Source organism: Typopeltis vanoorti, chromosome 9 (genome assembly GCF_054136105.1).
Source record: "Typopeltis vanoorti isolate ZY-2024b chromosome 9, IOZ_Tvanoo_1.0, whole genome shotgun sequence".
NCBI lineage: Eukaryota > Metazoa > Arthropoda > Arachnida > Uropygi > Thelyphonidae > Typopeltis > Typopeltis vanoorti.
In genome coordinates, this window is record NC_143557.1 from 142,150,264 (window position 1) to 142,173,726 (window position 23,463).

The following is a 23,463-nucleotide window of genomic DNA, read 5'->3' on the forward strand; positions in this document are numbered from 1 at the left end:
TTTTCAATAAATCTATCCTTCTTCATTTTTTGATGTAAATCTGCCAAGGAAAAGTCGTACTTACTGTAATACTTTGGATGGACTAAAATAATCTGATTTTTATTTTCTATAGACTAAACATGGTACTTTTTATGCAAAATACTTCAGGTCTTCAATAAGTAGAATTGTGGTCTTACACCAGCAAAGAAAATCGTCTACAACCCAAAGATTTTCGCAATCCTCCATGCCACAGTGGAATTTGAGCTTGTTTGTTAGGGAGCCCAGAGGCTGTCAACTTGGCTAACAAGGCTGAGGATGAATATCCAAAATTTGCAATTTAGAGACCATCTTAGTGGATGAGGAAGATTAAGATAAATAATTCTCCGACAATGCTGAAGCATTCTTTATCTACCCTCAAACGTAAACAAGTGGCCCTTCCAAGGAGCTTCTGTACAAGACCCAAATCACTCAAGATCAGATTTCCTTATTTTATCTCATCACAGGAAAGGGGAGGGGAGTTTACTTACCCCATGTCGATCCGATAATTCTTCCATTCGGACACTTGGAAATAAAAGGATGCACTTAGACCTTTCAAATGGTATACTAAGATCTTCATAGATTAAGAAAGCTGACTTTGTTGCTGGATCTGCTTATAGCTTTGAATTTGAATACGAAATAAACATTGCTACAAAGAGATGACTACTTTTTGTAAAAAAAGTAGTGATGTCTATGTTGTCCCTCCCTGTTGCTTGAGCTGCTCGACTTTACACTAATACACTAAATTCCTAATATTAGCTGATGACTAATTAGCAATTGCGGTCATTGCAGTTACATGGACTCCACTGCTTCCGAAAGAATCGCTGGACTTCATCTGATCTCATTCATAATTGATTTAGGTTGCTTAAGCCGAAGGGAGTTGGAAAGATAGGTTTTTGTCCCATGTCTGCAATTGCGACTGTTTTGGTGGGTTCTGAAACAAACACAAAATCATTCTTCTACAGATCTAGTAAAACTTTTCTTTCCATACGGAACTGGAACATAAAGAGACTGAACCTAGTCTCTTTGCTTGCTGTCCTCACTGAAGAATTTTTACAGCACAATTTGGAGATCGTTCTACAGGAAGTAAGAATGACAGAAAATTCATGTACTGTCAGTTGATATCAGCAAGGTGTAGGATGGTTCACTTCAGAGAAATGCTAATAGTGCTCCTCTTGGGTAAAACTATTAATGAAGGACTCCTAAGCGTGCAATTTAAAACTGAGATTAACGTTCTGAAAGTGGTTAGCTGCTATGGTCCTGAATCCTACTGAAGATTTAGAATATAGAGAGAAAGAGTGCCCAGGTTGGCACCGTTTTCAATTACTACGTATGAGTAATCGGATCGTGTGACATTGGTAATTGCAGTGACAATGGTGAGAGATTCCTTCAGTTATGTAAGCTAATTGGAATGAGAATAGCCAACATCAATAGATGTTGGCTATTCTCATACTTGTACACTTGAGTCTCGCCTGATGATATCCTCAAGAACATGATTTTTTATCTCATAAGTAATAGTAAATGAGTGAGTTCTGTATGGAATACTAGGACATACAGAGCTAAGATCTGACCATCACGACCACTTTGTTAAAATCGCAACTGAAGCTTAGAAAATGCATTTCAAGGCTTGTCACTGTCACTATTAAAGTAAAACATTGAGCAATGCTGATACTGAGCATTGGAGGGTGTTTTGGAGATAAGAGTGAAGGAAAGACAGCATTATTTAATCAGTAAGGTAATGCAGTGGATTACTGAAAGAAGATGATACAGGAGAAGGCTGGAGCAGCATCCAAATAATTATAATAGACTAAGTTATAGGGAAATTAATAAACAAAGGCTCAGATGAAAACTTCTGGTTTAATAGCATAGCAGAGAAAATAGAGAATGCACTCAGAGAGGAAAAATCACAAATGGCTATGTGAAGCGTATTTTTATCTTTTGATGGCGTCATTAAAAGATAAAAATAAGAACACAATTGAATTGTCTTCTGAGGTTGGACTGGCTCTAAATCAAGTAAACTTTCATTAAACCACAAAGATGTGACGAGATTACCAGAAATGCTAAAAGGAGGTGTAGGGAAAGTATAATAACTTGGGGGAACATAGTCTGACTTCGTGAATAATGATAAGATACTGCAGAAAAATAATCAACCAGCTCTTAGTACAGTCCTACGGATGGATGGTAATAATAAACATCAGCTTATGTTAAACACTCCTAGAACGCGACACTAGTTTATGGCGATCACGTAATAATACCGAGGATGCATGAATTTCTAGCTGGTACAATCCCCCACCCCCACGAAAAAAGTTAAAGACCAAGAAGACATCGGTGACGATGTACAAAGTTTTCTTCTGTCAAAACGTTGAAAGGATAAGAAATTTGATATTCAGATAAAATTAAGTGTATGATTAAGATAGTCATATTTCACTGAACTATACCATTAACGGTCGCCCTCAATCTTTCCCTTAATGTGTTAGGGCCGGTGGTCTGTTACAAATCTTGACTGTCATAAGGAGGTTAATTCTACCTATAGAGTCTGCTACATCTGTCAAAAGTGTCTATTTTCTTGCCGGTTTGTTCGTTTTGTGGGATGAAAAGTTCAAAGTTCCTTGGAGTGAAAACTCTGCGACTTCCCGGATGAGATTTTTTATCCCCGTACTAAGGAGGCTCTAATTAAAAGTCGGGGAGATTAATGTAGAAAAATAAACAATAAGATTCATCTGGTAGAAACGTTAAACAAACCATTTCAACATATTCAGCAAACATTTTGGACCAAAAAATAAATAAATAAAACAAAAGCTCATTTATCTTATTCCCTAGATTTCACTTGGAATGACGTCAGTTTATTTCCTAAAACTGAGAGGGAAACTTGAAAGGAACACACATTTGAGTATACTGGAAAGAAAGACTTCGAAGACAGTTGTAAGAGAAGAGTTTAGTAAGTATGTTGAAGAGTGAGCATAATTGGATGAAAAGTACACCTTCATTAGGTGACAGTGCAGACGCAGGCAAAATCGCTTTGACTCTTCTTCGTGTAGGCATTTTCTTCAAAATAAATTGCTAGCATATGTTCTGTCTCTTTAGAAAAATTCAGTAAGATTTATTTTGAAGAAGACGCCTCTGGTTCCATTTTCCTTTTGCCCTAAGTAATACGAAGAGCTTGATATATATAAAGAGGCGTTTTGGTCACAATTTTTTCTGGAGTTAGTTGGATGACTGGATACTTGTGTTTAATTCAATTCTCACAGGAACACTGTTTGCTTCCAGACAAATATTCCTAATAATGCTTTGGCGCTTCTCTAAGCAGTAACCAGGTTTTCACAATTCGCGTTCAATTATTCATTTAGCTCTTTTTTTTTATCATTAATGTTGCTTAGGCAACCACTTTTATATTCTGATCACGAGCAGCGAAACACTCTGCATAATAGGTGCTCATAAAGACGCCTCATAAATGGGCTTTCACTTATAGCTATATGTCATAACGTATAATACTTAGTAAAGGCAAGCTCGTGATAATTATCACATTTATTAATCCAGTCCAGCTCTTTACCAGTAGTAGTCAGACTGTTCATTCAAGTTGGTCAGCCCTCGAAAAATAGTAGGTTTACCAACTTTTATTATTGATACTCCATACTTTTTGAAATAGGAAATTAATACTAAAACATCCAACAAAGGATCACGTTTATATACAATTTTATTAGGAATTCTAATCCTAACCTGCAGCCATACCATACTTACCGTCCAGTTACGTACGATAACTTCGCACCAAGCAAGTTGAGCTCGGGTATCGTTGGAGGTAATGCTTGTCTTCTACGTAGCAATTCTTCCGCGAAAATTGACGTAATGGTATGCAACGTTCTATGAAAGTGAACGCTTCGCTGAGAGAATCCATCAATGCACTGGAGGAAGGCATACATTTTCACAATTTCTTCCTCCGCTAACTTACATAGTCTGGTAGTCACTTTCTTAGGTTTATTTTCGTCATCATCACGTTTCTATCTTTTGTAAGATTGTAATTGCACAAAGTGATTATTACTGATATGACAGCCTATGACGATACCTCGCTGAAAATCAGTTAACCTCAAACCATCCCATTTTCTGTGCACGTATTGCTTTTAATGGTGCTGTGAGAATGGTTTTTGCCATTAATCAGTATTTGAAAAAAATGAGGAGAAAAATTGTTCGTATAACTTTCAAAACAATGTCTTTTATCAATTTAATATCAGCAATGTTATGTCTAAAGCAAAGGTAACCGTGATCATATTTATCCTGCTTATTGGAAGCCTGAAGTGGCTCGAAAAGTATTTTCAGAGGATATTGGTATCTTTGAAGCAAGATAATCTAGCTCTAATCCTTAAGCCATTTAATATTTGTAAACCTAGAGTAGATATCGGGACCAGTGATACCAATGTACTATTGGTTTACAACTTTTCATGGATAGGAATAAAATAAAATTTTAAAAATAATAAGAAATGGCTAACGTTCACGAAACATTTAAAATATATAAGGGAGAGAAAAGGCTCATCTACGTCTTACTAATGGTTTAGAATCTCTCGAGATGCGCTTGATAATTCAAACTCAGAACAGACTGAAAGGCACATTTTTTAGAGGTTTGGCATATTTTTCAGATCATACTCGATGGACACTATTTTTTGACAATGTTATGGTTAACTTTCCGAATCATATGGTAACATCTTTCCATGTTTTCTTTTTTTTTAGATGTTTGTAAGAATCTTAACACGTTCACGCCTAGTACAGCACAAACTGTGTCGTTCGATACTCGACCATAGAAAGTTTCGAGAAATTATCTCGTGCTTCCGGTTTGCTATCTGTCGGATACGTGAAGAATCGTTACTTGTGCTTTCTAAGGAATCAAAGTTATGTTAGAATGGAATAATTAAGACAAACTCTACAACGGTTCGTATTTTGGAATTTCTAAAAGTGTTTATATATCATGAAAACAATTCACAAATTTCCTTAAAATATTCCCATCTGATATTAGGTCCACCCGAATATATATTCAGTCCACCCGAAGCCTGAAGGATATGTTACACGGCCAAGTAAGTTACCGTCGGATGCACAACACATGCAAAAGATGGCTCCGCGTGAATATATTAGGTAGTAATATCAGAACAACTGAAGTACAGGATGCAAAATACTTGGTTTAAGTCTGTGAATTATGTGCTATGTGGGGTCACCTGTATAATCGCTGGTATGAACTCCTACAGATATCTCGTCTGTGAGACGAGAGTGCATTTCTCCTGGAGTCAAAGACTCATCGAAGGAGTGAGAGAGATAGAGAGGCCTATACCATTAACAATTACATACATTATATAAGAAATATACATTAGATTATATTACAATGTGAAATAAGTATACGTGTATCGCAAAAGTCTACAGACTTACGGGTAAATCTTTTCTACCTGTAACATATCTCTTATACTGAAGCTTAAATTCATTCACACTGGTGGCATTCACAGCATACTCGGACAATGCATTCCACTCACCCATCGCTCTCACGTTAAACAATATTTCTCACTCTCTTATACATCACTTCTTTGCGCAATTTCCAGTGATGCCCTCTGGTTCGCTCCCCTTCTTTATTTTCACTATCTGAAAAATCTCGTATTCATCCGGTAAATGCCTCTCAAGAGCTTAAACGTCTCAGCCACATCATCCCCTTCACCTTCTATCAGACAAACCGCAGATTACATGACTTCAATCTATCCCTATAGGCAATATTCCGCAGTCCTAAAATCATTTTTGTCAATCGCCTCTGCATCCTCTCCAACGTATCTTCATCCTCTCTAAACCTCGGTGACCAGATTTGAGCACAATAATCCAGATGTGGTCTGATGCAGTGAAATCACTACCATTTCACCTCTGCCGATTAATGTTCGTCTTAATATTGCAGCAATCCTCTGAGTTGTCTTAATCACCTGTGCAGCATGTCCCTTAAATTTCAAATTTCGATCCACCATAATCCGTGATTTCTCAACTTCTTCCAGCGCATACTTCCACATATAGAGAATGCAACATCGCATCTGCAGTTCCCAAAATTCAAAACCTTGCATTCGGCAACATTAAATTGGTATTCCATCTTCCCATCTTATTCAGATCCTCCTGAAGAGCCACTACATTAGTACTACTCTCAATAACCTTCCCCAGATTCACGTCATCCGCAAAACGCTGAATATCTCCTTGAATTTCAGTAACAATATCATTAATATACAGGTTGAAAAGTAGTGGTCCCAGCATACAGCCCTGTGGAAAATTGCCCCTCCATATATAACCCTTTTGATATCTATCAGACAACCAATTGCCAATCCACCCCACAAACTTAACATCTAAACTCAATGCGTTGCAGCTTAAATATCAGTTAATTATGTAGTACCCTATCAAATGCCTTTTAAAACCTAAAAATTAATGACAGTGTATGCATTTCCTTCGTCAACCACTCTTGTTACTTTATCATAAAAATTAACGAGATTACTGAAAGAACACCCTTTAACCTTCACAGAGATTATTATTTTCATCTTCCCATACGATCTCTTACCAATTTTTCTAATTCCTTAACCACAGAAGTAACACATACCGGTCTATAAAATGATACCTTCATTCTCCCACCATCCTTATGCACTGGCACTATCTTACCTCCTGCCACTCCCCAGGGACTTTTCTAGTTGCAAGGCTTTCATTAACCACGCTACCGACCAAGACGTCTAAAGACGTCAAGGTTATCATGGATGCGAAGTGCATGTTAAAATTGTAATATCATTGATATTATATTGAAATATATGATGGATACGAAGCGAATGAGGATGCGTATTTGATCCATAATGGGCGGGTAGGTGGTTAAGTAGCAAGTCAATAAGGCTGTTAGTTCTTTAGCTCATTCCCTTAAGACTATTGGCGAAATTTCATCCACTCCCACAGCTTGGCTGACATTCAGAGTACTTATTATTGTAAATACATCCGCTTCACTTACTTCTACTCCGTCAACCTCTCCATCCTCTTTGGCATAAGATTCCCATCTCCAGATTGAAACACTCTAATAAAGTAATCATTAAACAGCTCTACAATATCATTCGCATTGGTCATTAGACCACCTTTTCCACCTAGCAAGACCATTCATCCACAATCATTCCTTCTTTTGCTAGCCACATAATGAAAAAATTCCTCGTGGTTGACCCTTAAATAATTTTTAACGTGGTTCAAAATATTACGGCAACTTCTTGCCGTTTCTTCATAATTCCCCACAAATTTTCAGTGGGGTTTAAATCTGACGAGTTTGTCGGTCAAGGAATTACATTGATTTGTCTTTCTTTGAGCCATCTAGTAGTGGTCTTGGAAGTGTGACAAGAAGATTAATCTTGCTGGAAAAGGAAATCACCATCACATAAATCTTCCGATGCCAGCAACATAAAGTGCTCAAGAATTTCTTGGTACACTTTGGAATTGACTCTTTCGTATACAACACAGCCTACCTGGACCCTCTGTAGTCAAATAAGCCCATACCATGATAGAGGTTGCAAATTTCACCGAACATTTCATGCATTCTTTGACAAATGTTTCTTGCTTAAGACTCTAAACATATCCTTTGATGACTATGGAACACACATACTTTTAATCGTTAAAAAGTACCTTTTTCCATTCCTCTTAGCCCCATATCAGTCTTTGCTTACACCATCGTACTCTAGCTGCCTTTTTCCTTGGAAGTCATGAGTGGCTTTGTCTTAGGCACACGTGATTTAAAACCCAACTTGTGAAGTCGTCTGAACGTCTCTCTCTCTCTCTCATAGATTTCGACACATCGCACTTAGTTCTTTCCATCGCCTGTGAAAATGCCTTACACTTGGAAGTGGTTTTTCTTCACGATATTCTTTAATCTCCTCTCACATCTTAATGTAGTTATTACCTTTCGACTGCCATTGTAGCGATTGTTTTGAAAACTACGGTTATTAGAATACTGTCTCAATACTCTACTCACGTTTGCTTCCTTGAGAACATTTCAATTCCTTAGCTATAAACTATTGAGTTTGGCCTTCTTTGTGTAGAGACACCATGCGAAACTTCTTAGCTTCCGATATGTCACTCGTTCGATCCATGTTTAGCAAATGATTAACTGAAATCCACGCGCAAACGATTCCTCACGCACGAGTCAGTCCCTCAGATTATTTGGAATAATCTAATATTTTGAACTACGTTAAAATTATTCTAATTTTGTGAATGTTTTCAAATAACAGTTTTCTTATAATTAATATTACATTTTCATGTATTTACATTGTTGTATAATCCAAAGTACGCAGATTCAGATGATATCTAATCCTGTGGCCTCCTCTTTTAAGAGGGTTGCAGCTGATGAACAGTCCTTTTCATTTCTCTCTATCTCTTATGCTCCTGTAAGACGCTTGCCCGTCCAGTCTTTGGTGTTGTCTTTCCATTGCAGTCAGAGTCTTCCTCTTCCTCTCCTTCTCTCCACCATCCCCCTGTAACACTATTCTGAGGAGCTCTCCAGAAGAACCCTTCATCAAATGCCCTGCAATCGCTATTTTTCTTCTTTGGATACTAGCCATATAGTCTCTTTCCATATCTTGAATCTTTTAAGAACCTCTTCATTGCTCACTCTTTCAGTCCAGCTGATACGATCCATTTTTCTCAGGCACCACATTTCAAATGCATTCAATCGGTCACTCATCTCCTTATTGATCGTCCAGGGCTCAGATCCGTACGTCCTCACTCTCCAGATCATTGTGTTGAGGATCTTACTTTTAACTGTTTGTTCAGATTTCTGTCTCCTAATATTATGTATATTTGGAAAGATACTGCTTTTGCTTTTTTAATTCTGTTCATAATTTCATAGTTAGATCTATTGTCATCTGTTATCCAGCTCCCAAAGTATTCAAAACTTTTTAAATTCTCTATTCTTTGTTAGTTCAAAATGATTTCCCTCATCTCCTTTCTTGAAATCTTCATCACTTTTGTCTTCTGAACATTTATTTTCATTTCATATCTCTGATTTCCAACCCTGTTCAGTCTGTTCGAAATTCTTTGAAAGCCTTCCTCTTTTTTGCTCATAAGTCATCTGCACATTTTCTATTATTTATCAGGGGTCCGTTTATCTTTATTCCATCCTTCAGATATTCCAAGGCCTCCCTCATCGTCCATTCACTATAGACATTAAAAAGGCATGGAGACATCCCACACCCTTGCCTCACACCCTTTCTTATGGGGATCCATTCAGTATCCTCTCCTTCAAATCTAACCCAGGCTTCTTGATTTAGATTATGCTAATTCATATTCGGTAATAATAATTTCTTTGCAATAAATTAGAATTGCAAATATCATTCAACACATTTTCTTCGATTATTCTAATTTTTGGATTCGGAGATGTAGTCAACTATCTTGCTCGAACTTTGTATTCCTCATGCAACTGTTCACTGCCTCTCATTCTATAATTTTTCCATAACCTCTTTTTTATCTGCAAATCTTTCTTAATTTCAGTGGTCATCCAATTTCATCCCAAATTTTTTTAATTTTTTTCACTCGTGGTATACACTTTACTACTGCTGTTAACAAATGTTCCTCGACTAGATTTCATGCACCACTAACCTCTTTGTCCTCTAATTCCTCCATCCATAGCACTGCCCCAAGTTGATTTCTAAGCTATCAAAATCGTCTGTCTTACAATTCCATATCATTTCTTCTCTCTTTAAGACTTTCGCATGCCTGTGCATCCCCAGATCAATACCACATGGTCACCTTCACCAAACGAGGCAAATATGACACTTCAGCCACTACCAAATCCTGTGACGCTGTAATCAAATCCAAAACTCTCGATCGTCGCATTCCCTCCGACACATGCTGCTGAAGACATTTGTTAAGTGCTTATGAAATTCATTCACTTCTACATTCTCTGGCCTATAGCACCATCCAAGTCTACATCTGGTCCTGTCAACCTCTAATTCACACCACACACCTTCAAAGTCATGCGCATTATCCTCTGAGTTTTCTGTCCTTAGAGGGTGCATCTCATCAGCTACCATAAGCATACTCGTCCATCCGGTTTCTCCTCCGATCCTGCCGGAAAATAGTACATCCTTCTACTTCTATTTCTGTCAAGACATCATTCTCTGTTAACCATGTTTCACTAATACCCAGTGGCGGCCCGTACATAAGCACTGCTACGCTGCAGCACCCCCCCCCCTAAAGAAAAAATGAAAAATTTAAATTTTGTTTGTGTTTATAAATAATAACAATGCTCACAACATTACTGTATATAAATGCAATACAACATGTTAAAGGTCACAGCTTATGTTTTGACATTGATTGAATAGTTAATCATTGGAATTGTTCGATTAACGCTTTAGATTACGAAACAAATGCACTGCGATCTAACGCCGATATTCGTTTGCCCTTGTCATTGCACGTTGCATCATTCCCAACTGTAACTGCCCACGCGGCAGTGTATTTTTAGTATGCTTCCGCGCCTTATTTCTGTGAGATATGAAACGTTTATTATTGGCGCGTGTTCGTGGTGAACTTTTTTTTGTAAATCTTATTTTATTTTGTTAAAATAACATATACAGTAATTATTTATTCATTATAGATACAAGGCTGGATTATGACGAGTGTCATTGTTGAAAATGTGAAAAGAATAATATTTTTTCAGTTATCGTTACACGAAACAAATGCACTGCGATCTAACGCCGATATTCGTTTGCGATTGTCATTGCTATTGATACGAAACTTTTATTATTGGTGTTTGTTCGTGGTGAGGATGAAATATTTTTAATAAAGCAATTTTTAATACGTAAATTTATTTATTAACAAATTCGTTACTGATTACAGTTTTTTTTTTTTTTTTAAGTGAGCATCCTCACTTTAAATTTTCACCGTCCGCCACTGCTAATACCAATAATTTTAGAGAGATTGCATCGATCACTGTTACTAATTGAGTTCATTTATTCCTAATGCTCCTGGCATTAGTATATAGAAAAAGGAACTTCTCAGTTATCTCTCTATATGTGCCAGCTAAATCGTTACTCTTAGCTCCATATGTATTATTTTCCGTAATCTCCAATGCACTCAACGTTATCTTATTTCCCGAAGCACCTTCCCTACATGAGGTTGTACTTCCTACTCTTAACCCTATCAATTCTAGTAGAAATTGTAGAAATGAAATACTGGCCTCGTTGGACTTTTACTTCGGCTGTAATTTCTAGAGAATAACTGTTTTTGAGATTCTTCTAAGTAATTGTACGTAGAAAGATTTATTCCCGTGCACAGTGATTGCAAATATGATTCGATAAAAGAACTCAAGGCAAGAAAAATGAAAACAACAGGAGGCTGCCATTTGTCGAAATCGCAACTGGAAGAAGACTTCGATTAACTGTTTTGTAATGCTTTGTGTGATGCTTCATAAAACGCTTTGAGTGGGGTACTCCCAAACCTGATTCTGCTCACTGGATATTGAGAAAACAAATAAACTTATTATTTAGTATCTGAAAATCAAACGTGGTAAATAGCAAATAAGACTTCCATGCTATTCCCGTATAATATAAGAAAGAAAACGTTTTAAAGCCCTATTACTATAATTTAATTCGAGTGCATTTTTTTTTTCTGGTTTCACAATTTGCCAGCAAAGGTTGGTCGATTGGAGGAGCCTCTGCTACTAATGGCTCACAAAAAGTTAAGCAAGTTTGAGCGCAGTTAGTAGTTGGAAGGGAACAATCGTTCGATGCTGTTGGCACACACACTTTCCCTCGATGAGTCTTTGGACTCCCTGGAGGTGTCACATAATAATAATAATAATAATAATAATAATAATAATTTGGAATCTTTGGAGTTGTGAAGTAAGAAAATTATCTCAGATGCTTTAATAAATTTGAGTAAAGATCCCAAATCCATGTAAGCATATAAAAGTGCACAGACAAACAAAGTAATCTTAATAATTATCGTAGATTATGTTTTGATACTCGATTCGACCTGAACGATGCTTGATGAATAAAAAAAAACGTTTCAGTGATATGGATTGTTATACGATATATTCTGTACTTTTTTTAGCAAAGAATTCATAATTTATCGCTTCTGTTGGGGATGGTATTTAAAAGACCTTCTCACGGTCAAATAAAATAAAAAATAAAATAAAATAAGCACTCAGGAGATTGCAATATTCAGATTTTATTCTTCCCCAAGGGGGTGAAGGGTGTAATTGGACACCTCTTGACTTGATAAAATCATTAATTTTTCGCCATTCTCAGAAGCGACTTGGGAAGAGAGAGGGTGTATTCTAGTTAAGAAAAAAACAACTTAAAAACTGCGTCGTAAGCGCCGTTGCTTTAGGAGGAAAGGGGTTTGATTACACCGGGGAAGCTTATAAGGTTGGACTGCACCTGTACAGTACGCTAATGAAGTACCACCCACAAGAAAACCAATCCTTTAATAGCTGTGTGCCTGCTAGCATCTTGCAGAATGAGTGCAAAAAGAAAGTAACAAAGCAGGTTGAAAGTCTATTCTTGACATCCGTGTGCAGGTGTCTGATCATGGAATCAGCTTCTTGAACTCTGCATGGTCCTGTCCCATCCGTAAATATTTCTCTTAACATTCTTTTTCATTTTCTTTACAGCGAACGTTTTCAGCAAGCGTTACTAATAAGTTCGAGACAGTAGATCATAAATTAACAAGGCACAGCGTGATCCGCCATCTCCATAGCACTGTAACTGTAGAAGGTCGGCCGTAAATCAAGTCGACCACACCGTCTGGACTTGACCTCGTGTAACAGGCTATGTCCGTATAATCAATAACTGGGGATGGCTTGGCAACATACCCACTGACAAATAAACGACTCGAGTAAATATTTTGGTGGTTTAAACTGGCGTGAAAAGGAACGGGGTAGGGAGGGAAGAGATTGGGTTTGATCGTTCAATAAAAGATTCGAGGCGCTGGCTCGAGTCACGCATCCAACCTACGCTTGTATAATTGGACCTGACGCGTTCGTGCTTCTTATTGTGGTCTAATGACGAGTGTTTTGGGGATAATAATCGCATCTCGTAAATCACTTCGCACAAGGAATCTTTTCTTTTCTTCGAAGCATGCGCAGAAGTATTCACTCTTGACGTAAACTTCGCATGGTTGGACTTCCGTTAAGTAGGTGAGAAGATATTGAAAGGGGAGTGTTATTCAGACAATCTTTGTTCATCTCGTTTTAACCCGCCCATTTAGTCAACTTTCTATTATCAAGAAGCTTAAGCCATTTATATATTTCTATATATGTGTGTGCTTAATGAAGCCCTGGACATTCTTCTGAGATGTGCAAAATAGGCAAATCCTGCTTGAATTGGTATTCTGCAGTAAGAAAACAAGAAGGATAAATGTGCCTATCGTACATTTAGTATCGCGGACCGGCTAAGGGATAGATAACACTGGCCAACACAATTTTTGCTGACTTTTATATGAGACTTGTTTTTTACTAATTTGGGTGCGCTGATTTCAAATATCGAACCCATTTTTCTCTATCACGTCAGGTTTTTCCTCTATGGCATTTTCTTTTTGCTAATTTGTAAGTTTTTCATAGTTTTAAGGCAGTACTATTTAGAGGATCAAAAAAATCGATTTTTTAATATTATTTTCTGAAAGTACGTACTTTTAAAAATCTGTTCCTAACTTTTTATCAAGAAATTCGAAAAATTCCCGAATATAGCCTATTATTCAAAGCGGTTCGCAGATCAGAATCGGAGCGCTCACCGCTCTCGCTTGTTAGTAAACGTCCTTTATAAATTGGCACGGCTATTTCATTGGAATGAGCAACTGGCCGAATTGCTGAGTCGAGATTTGGATACACAATTTTTTTCTTATTCTTCTTATAGTAACCAGAAGTCTGAACTAAACAAAAATAGCAATCATCTACGTGATTTTTCGGTTCACGCCAAATCATTGGAATGCCAAAAGCTAATTTTTGGCGTTTTCCCTTGCTCCACTGTCGTAAATTTTCTACACATGACTTACACACTTTATTTGGAGCCCATGACTTGTCCTGATCTGCAATTTTTACGTCAAAGTACGCAAAGTACACTTTCTTAACGAAATCAGTGATATTTGTCCTTTGACTGGGAACAGTAAAGCTGCCACAAATGTAGCAGAAGGAATCTACACTATTGACACAATTTCGAGTAGTAGACATGATGTATTTTCTTCACTGCCGACTAGCATGCAATTAACAACACAAAAAACCCAGAGACTTTATTGAAACGTTATAAGCGCTCATCATACTTTCACGATCGATTAACGATTGATCTTTGCCCGCTATGACGCATATAGCACGCAGTTATCATCGCCTACTTTTCATCACCTAAATGTATTAGGTCGGTTATCGGCCTCTCTCGCATTCAAAGCGCCAGTACGTGCCGTTGCAGGTTCTTACGCATTTATTCGTTTACTAACAAGCGAGAGCGGTGAGCGCTCCGATTCTGATCTGCGCACCGCTTTGAATAAAAGGCTATATCTTAGGGAATTTTTCGAATTTCTTGATAAAAAGTTAGGAACAGATTTTTAAAAGTACATACTTTCAGAAAATAATATTAAAAAATCGATTTTTTTGATCCTCTAAATAGTACTGCCTCCTTAAGACTATCAAAAACTTACAAATTAGCAAAAAGAAAACGCCATAGAGGAGAAACCTGATGTGATAGAGAAAAATGGGTTTGATATTTGAAATCAGTGCACCCAAATCAGTAAAAAACAAGTGTCAGATCATAATCAGCAGAAATTTTTTTTTTGTTGGCCAGTGTAATCCGTCAATTCCAATCTAGAGACGATGAACTTTTTCAAGCCACTTCAGGCCTCCACTAAGCAGGACGATTTCACAGCAAATGGGCTTACACTGAACGGCGAAATTTGCTCGCCACCTAAAAACAACTCTCTCAGACATTCGTGTCATAGTGGGACGCGAAAAAACCACGTGTGGGTTTCAGAGCAGGTTCTCTATCCGCTCAGCCAAACTAGGCTGCGTACTTCAGAAATAAAATAGATGCTGTATACCGTTACATGACTTTGTAGCATAACATTGGAAAGGTCTTATTGTAATATACGATGCGTCTCATATATTATGCGAGATACGGCAGCATAGAAAAAGAAATCCCAATATCAGTAGCGCAAAGAATAAAGCACAAACCCTTGAACTTACAATACTTCATGCGCTAAAAAAAACCGTGATAATTGCAAGTCATAATTTATAGCTGTCAAATAAACAAGCTCTTCATCATATTAATCGCTGATTAACAACCCAAAATATCTACGTAACCTTTACTCTTATAACATTGGGAACACATAAATTCCAAGCTGATTTGAAAACTCACGGACAACAGGCGTACTCTAATTAATATCTTTAGTGCGTAGTACGTGCTGCAGCTGCTGTTACCACTATACTAACAGTTTGCTAACAGAAAATCTTGGAACTAATAATGAAGAACTATTTTATTTATTTATTTATAAATGAATAATAACGAAGTTCACACTCTAGGAAAAGTTATTGGTCGAATGATTCAATTCAAACCAACATTAAAAGTACATGTTCTATTTCATTATAGATTGCTTATGCAAATTTCATCAAAGCGTGAACAGAAGCGATGGACAGAAACGACATGCTCATAAGATTGGAAGAAAGCCTGGAAATCGTCTTTTTTTTTTTTTTCGGGTGTTTTTTTGTTCGCTAATCAGAACATCAATAAGTCATCTTTATCTATACTACTACTAATAATAATCCAAGTCATTTCCAGGTCCTTAAGAGGCCCACAATCTGCCTAGATTGAGTTCCGCAACCATAATTTTAGAATAAGGTGGTTATTTTTATCACTAAATATATATTCTGGATTTAAATTGCGCGTATTCGTGTTTGCCTGGTTGAGGAAGGAAAAACCCAAGTTTCTGGGAGGAAAAAATCCTGCTCTCTCTGCATGAAATGGCTAACTCACCTTCAGCTGAAGAAGCCCTTATAAATGGTCTTTTCTTGGACGGGATTAGAACCTAGATCTTTACAGTCGAAAGTCTTCGTGGAAATCGACTAAGCTACGAAGGTTTCACTTTCATCTGTATATCAACCAGGGGCGAATTCTCCATGCTTGCTGCGCAAGCTCATTACTTGAGAAAGAAGTACTATTTATTTGTTAATAAATGCATGCATTTATAAGCATTCCATTTAGGCTTTTATTTTTGTAGACAGAAGACGTCTTAAAGCTTGCGCGGCAATAATTGAGCTTTGCGTTGTGAATCGAAGGCCGATGCTTGCTCGTCTAGTCAAAGCTACCTTGGCTTGCTCGGTTGTAAGAGCTTCCAGGTCCTCGCAGCAGCACTGTGATTTCATGCGCGCGCATAGCCATTTCCGCTCCCTCCACGTCATCTCACCCTATTGCTTAAACATAGGCCATACGCAGGCAAAGTAGCTCTAGCCAATGAGCTTCAGCCACCCTTTACAAGTGTGCGTGTTGCTTGGGAAAATTAAGTTACAACCAACTTTTTATGACGATGTTATTGACCAGTTCATAAAGAAGAACCGAAGGGTAGAATTTGTATTCAAGTAGCTAAATTGAAAAAGATAGAATATCATTTGCAAAATAAATGTTGTATTTGTACGATTAAATGTACAGAAATTTCTAAATATGTAGTTTTAAATGGTCAGTAATTCATTATTCCGCTAATCGGAATTCAATCACACCTTTCACTCCCTGAATGATAACAAGAGCATTTCAAGACCAGCATTCGGCCCTGATATGAACGTAATGGTCATTGAAATGGAAAGAAATATTAAGAAGGATCACAATCGCCAGAAACGTCGATGAGAGTTCCATTTTGATTTTAAACCTTTCTGAAATCATTACAAGAGTCGTTCCGAAATGTATTTTAAAATTACTCAAATGATATAACCTTAGTGTCATTTTATTCTGTAGAAACCCCAAGTTTTCTATGAGAAACATACCCCCCCCCCCTTAAATACCAGGAAAAACACTTCACATATAGAAAACGAAAGAACCAAGTTAAAAAATACCGAGTAGTCAATGATACGATATTTATACCAAGCACCAAATGAGCATTTCGATTGCAACAAGTGCAAGGAGGTTTAAACGCAGTCAAAAGCAAACTGACTCCAGATCTCCCGGAGGAATCTGACAATAATCTACTATGGTGTGTTGATATCTGTAGCTTTAAAAGCTTCGAATCTCTCCAAGAGAATAAATGTTTGTGGTTGTTTTTAAGTGGGAGATGAATCTCATTCCTGGTGTGAGACAACTGCGTAGCTTATTGGAGGCCTGAAGTGGCTTGAAAAAGTCCACGTTCAATCTCTAGAGTACGTTTCCGGAACAGTAAAATATGAATAAAAAATACAAAAATAAGTAAATAAATATAGAGAAAAAAATCCTTAGCCCATGCACGATATTAATGTGGTTTACAACCTTTTATTGGTGGGAGTCACATAAAAAATGTTCAAATGAATAACATCCGAATGACATTACGTTTAGTTTTATCGCGCATATTGTAGTACGCAGATGACTCAAGCGTTAAGTTCTTCTATGGCCAAGTCAATGCCTTAAAGACTAATCTTCTAGACAATCTTAAATGGGATGAAGATAATTTTACAAAAGTTAATGCTAACAGAAACACAATCCTGTTGTATTTCCCTGAGGGGGGAAAACTCCAGCTTCGCTCACCCTCACTTTTGATAACACTCTGTCAAATGTCAGTGTTTTTCTTTTTGGGCTGACTGTTACATTTAGCCTATTAAAGCATAGACGCATCACGTCAGCCTCCAAAAAGAGAGCTTGGTATTCTTTTTCGTTCTAAACATTACTTCTCTTCTATTCAACTCCTAACACTTTATTATGAATCTCAAATTCGTCCAACCTTATAATATTGCTCGCACATCTGGGATGGTGCACCCAAAAACCTTTCTCAGGATGCCTGATTTGTATCCAGAAGAGTGCTGCTTTCTTAATCGATGACCTTCTTTCACTTAATCCCTCCAGTTGTTATCCCACAGATGCTTTGTTTCTACATTGTGTCTTTTCTGTAACTCCCATGAATACTGGCTGCCCATTAAACGGGTCGCCACTATTTCCTCTACTCCTCTCTCTGTTCATTTACGATTAACATCCATACACCGTTCAGCTCCAAACTCACCGAGCTAACTTCTCATCCTCTTTCTTTATTCCGCATGCCTCTGTCCTTTGGAACCATCATCGCCATATCGTTTTCCTCGACACATGCAAACTCCAACTCTGAAGGGTTGGTGTTTGCATGTGGAAAAAAAGATCTTTCGATTACTGAAAAAGAGAGCCAAAAGGCTTCACTTCGGCGATTCAAAATTATTCAAATTAAGTGGATATTGAATCCAACATTATTTTAAAAGCAGAATAGAGAAACTACAAGAGTTTCGTGCTGAATATAAAAGCTATAAAGTAATCAAACCTTTCATGACAGGGGCAACTCGTAGTAAAGGTGAAGTAAGCACCCTTAGTATTTCCCATAATGTAAAACACATCTCCTAGAGGACATGTATGATGTTATACATTACGGGGGAGGGGTCACTACCCAGACCGGTTTCGACCTTTTTTTGAGGTCTCGTCAGTGGGAGCCAGATCAAGAATACTCAGGTTTGTTAAACGCTTCTCCTTAGAGATTACTCTAAGGAGAAGCGTCGATTAGTTAAACGATGATTACTGGAGTGAATTAACAAGAGACGTGCATTCATTTCTGTTCAAACTACGCGTTTGTAGATCGAAAACTAGCTTGCAAATGCGTCTCACCAAGCAACAATAGGTTTTTAGATGGCAGTCACCCAATTCTCCGCAGAGGCAGTGTATATTAATCCAAATGATTCTTAAATAGTTCTTTCCCGGTAGCCTTGTATGCGTCTGTTGCACGTGCCAGTTGGCGACAGAGATGATGACGGCATATGACAAGGGTGTTTAGTGACGCTAACCCCTTGACCTATTCATTAACTCTCCAGCGACATATGACAGTCCTCTACCGAGTGTCACCTGCGATCTGATTCTCCACCCCTGTTATCTAGACGAGTGACATTCGCGATTCCTCAAAATCACCGCGGACGAGACAGGATTCGGAATTTAACTTCTTCCGCGTAGCGTTAAATCGTGGCGCGTGCCAGGAAATCCGACGACGATTATGAATAATTAAAATCTGTAGACGTAACTCGTTGCGACGGGGGGGTTGAGCACTGTGACATGGGTGCTCGCGCAGGCTCTCAGATATTGGTAAAGTGACGTCATTCACTTTACCAAACGAACCAGTGTTCGTGAAAGATAATCAGTGGCTAATTATGGTCACTGACGATAATAGGATATTGATTATCTTTCGCATGTTTATCAGCAGTGGATGATACCAAGTTGTATTTGAATATGAGGAGGGGGGTTCTGTGGTAAAACAACCTTTTTTTTATTTTATAAGTACTAAGTTTTCTGTGTACAAACGGGAATGGATACTTCGTAATCCCACATGTTGGACCTGTAATACCTGCGTACTACATACGAAATTAGACGTGTATTTAAAATCAGTTTAATCCAGGGGCGAATTCTCCATGCTGGCTGCGCAAGCTCATTAATTGAGAAAGAAGTAATATTTATTGGTTAATAAATGCACGTATTTATAAGCATTCCATTTAGGCTTTTATTTTTGTAGACAGAAGACGTCTTGAGCTTGCGCGGCAATAATTGAGATTTGCGTTGTGTATCGAAGGCCGATGCTTGCTCGTCTACTCAACCTTGCTTGCTCGGTTGTAGGAGCTTCCAGGTCCTCGCTGCAGCACCGTGATTTCATGCGCGCGCATAGCCATTTCCGCTCAGTTACAACCAACTTTTTATGACGATGTTATTGTATCATTTGTATTTGCGTGATTAAACGTACATAAATTTCTAAATGTATAGTTTTAAATGGTCAGTAATTCATTATTCCGCTAATCAGACTTCAATCACACCTCTCACTCTCTGAATGATAACAAGAGCAAGCGTGAATTTCAAGACCAGCATTCGCCCCTGGTTTAATATGAATACTAATTACTTTTGAAACTTTGGCAAAGGAGAATAATAATAAAGATTTCAACATCTATTGTTACGATTAGTTTTATGGAATATTGCATGTTAATATGAATACTTCAGTTGATAAGATTGATGTAACATTCAAAGCCGATACAAATGACAATCCACGGCATATTAATCCAAAGACGCATTTTAGTTCAGTTATAGCGATTGATATTATTTTCCAAGAACTCTTACGTGACGAACCTTTTAAGGAATGTTTCAGATAACTAATTGTGAGAAAATGTTCTCACAAGGTGGCGACCGTCGGCAATCCACTCTCTTCTCACTTCACGATGTTCTTCCTGTATTATCTCACATCTTCCTACTCCATTCTTGCTAACTGCTTTAATCGTACTACTCCTGACGATAGTTATTTTCTATATTTGTGCTCTGCTTAACCTAATCTATTTTCGTTTAGTTATCCCCCCCCCCACCAAGTACAGTTATCGACAAGAAGTCTTGACATTATCGGAAAAATCCCTTAAATCGTGTATTATTAAGTTTAGTGTTTTTCTGTAGTAATTTACTTTGAAAGGTCAGTGTTTTTTGTTTTTTTTTCGTTTGTTTGTTTTGTTTTTGTACACGCGCGTGTTTCAGAATTTACTCTCAAAGTCCAAATTTATTGCACGACAATCTCATTAATAAAAATATAAACGAACAGCTATTTGCGTCTTCACAACTGATATGACAAATAACAGCGTTCAATGGTGTAACGTTCAAAGTCAATATGTGAAATAAAAACCAGTTTATTTATTTCATATGGGGGTTTCCCCGCTTTCCTCCCCGTCCCTGAGAACGGGTTGAGCCCTCCTAATTAGGGATTAAGTATGTATTTTACGACTATAGATCCGTGTCTGTTCACGGGTTTGGTTTGTCTGTTCTGAGAGAACAGAAGATTCCGAGTTTCTGGGTAAAAAACCCTCTACCACCGTATGAGACCGACTAACTCACCTTTAGTCGAAAGAGACCGCAAAGTTTCTTACATCACTGAAAAGTCTTCCCGACCAAAGGGCTTCGTCTATACCGACTGAGCTACGATGGCTCACATAAAAGCCAGTAAGAAATGATCAGTAAGAAATTTTTAGAACCCTGATCGTGAATCAGCATGCGGCCCTTGACTTTATCCGACATTTTGGTAAGTATCAGACGCATAAACATTTAGAAAATCATTTTGTCCTAAAGAACTCCAACAAATGTGTTTCTAGTCGAGATATTTTCCCGTTGCATTTGGAACAATATAAAAAAGGTGTTTGCTATAAGAAGTACAAAGGCTGGATTTCAGTAAACGTACTGGCAACGTAGGATTGTCAGAGTTAGTGAAATTGGTAACTATGAACACGTTAGTACTGTTTTGTGGTGAAAGTTTGACTTCAAGAAGCACATTGTGTTATTGAACAGCAGATGATGTTCAACTGGTCCTGGTCTTCAACCAACAAGCTGATAATTCGAATGGATGTTTGTGAATGTCTTCAGGTGGGAGATGGATTTCATTCTGACCTAACGTGAGTAAAACTCGTACGGAAAGAAATAATTTTTAAGAAATTGTTTTTTGTTGAATTTATAAAGCAATAGAAACAGCATAAACTAGAGTTCACTGTATTACGATACTTCATTTAATAATTTCGGTGAAAAATTAAAGCAAAAGAACACAAGTCGGGCAACGACACACCCGCAATGTTTAGATGAATCGCTTCATGATTTTCTGTTTAACACAATTTTCACCCGAAGAGGTTGAATTTACTTTTAGGCGTTTTGGCAATTACTGTTAATTTGTTAATTGATATTAATTACTGATCAGTTGATTTTGATCACGAAATGTGTCACAGAACGCATTTCCAAGAACGACAGGGAAACTTAGCGACAGTTTATTCACACCAAAAGATCGTAACTTGACGATATTTCTAGTATCCTAAATGCGGAAACCTAATTTAGTGCACCTTTCTGACATCCGTTAGCCCATTTTGCAACTTCAATAAACTAATTTGTTTTAAGTAATAAATAAATAAATAAATGAGATAAATAAATTTCTCTGCATAATAGGCAAACTGTTTTAAGAGTGTATGCAATTGGTCGACAGCAGACTACGGAGATGAGATTAACTTCCAATAATCTTTTACCATAATTAGGCCTATAAAAAGTTTAATCTTCGGTTTTTGAAAAGAATGGCTCAATTTTTTTTTTCCATCAAACGTAAACTGCTGCATCTGAAGCGCATTCCAGGGCATTACAAAATTGAAGACTGACGCTTGTGAAACGTCATAGTAATTAAATAAATCAACTACTTACCTTCCCGTTTTCGTTATGATCATCTCCGTCCCAAGTTCGTGGAACTTCTCCCACAAGTCCTTGGTTTCGAGATGGGCATCGACTTTCAACAATTCCTCGCAATTACACTTGCCCACGATCTTTGGGTTTTCTGGAGGACTCTTCCCTTGACCGGCTCTGCTTTCGGCATCGTGAGATCCTCCGTGTTCGCTGTCTGAACTGGTGACCATGGCGACGTCTATTCGGCAATTAGGACTCGACTCTTCGTCTGAGGAAGAAATTCGCCCCGACTTCCTGTCTTCAAGAAGCGGGAACTTGGATGCTGCCACCGTCTCTATTAGCTGTCCTGGACTTGTCGTTCGTTCGACGAGCTTTTCTGGAAATAGAAATAGGTGCGATGCATTTAAAGCAAACGAAACGACAGATGCAGTATTTAATTACATTTTGATAGAAAGCGGTCCTAACAGAAGTAAAAATATGCTTAAAAGTGATTTCCCCGGCCAAGGTTTTTCAGTGGATATTTCTATCATAATCTGTCCTGCTTAATTGTTTTCTTCTATTTACGCTTTTATTTCTTTCTTAAAACTGTTGCATTCCATGTGAAATAAAGAACGCATTCAGCTATCGTTTAGTAGACTGTCACTTCCCCCTCAACCACCCACAAAAGAATGATGCTGTTGTCAGTTTTTGAATAACACAATTTCCTATAAATTTTATTCAAAATACTGCATTCTGAATTTATATTTTTAATTCCATGACATTATTTAAATCTTGAATATTTAACTCAGACATCGATGACATTTCCAAGAGCTGAATAACAACGGTTGGTTGCGAATTTATATTTCTGCGCTCTGGGTTTTAATGCATTTCAAATAAAAATCTTCTATGATTATTATAAACAGTAACATTCTTATCACTAATCGTAGCATGGCTTATATTTTAAGAACTCTCATAGTTGTAGATTAGTTGTAGTGTTGTTTTGTTTTTTTCGAAGTAATCGCGGCATATTCTCTTGGGTTGGAATGGATCCAAACCTCGTTTAGGTAGTAAGCGAGGAGCTTTTTAGTAGCTTTCCAGTTTCTTGGCACTATAACTC

The 23,463-nt window shown here is 37.6% G+C and overlaps 1 protein-coding gene across 1 annotated transcript in view; it reads right to left on the reverse strand.

Moving 5' to 3' along the window:
- Positions 1-22,597, reverse strand: part of LOC150103638 (T-box transcription factor TBX20-like) — a 129,851-nt gene extending 107,254 nt beyond the window's left edge. Inside the window, exon 1 of the mRNA XM_090398502.1 lies at positions 22,389-22,597. Within this exon, the coding sequence (XP_090254628.1) occupies positions 22,389-22,597 (209 nt within the window). The remainder of the gene's footprint in view (positions 1-22,388) is intronic.
- Positions 22,598-23,463: the final 866 nt, after the last annotated feature.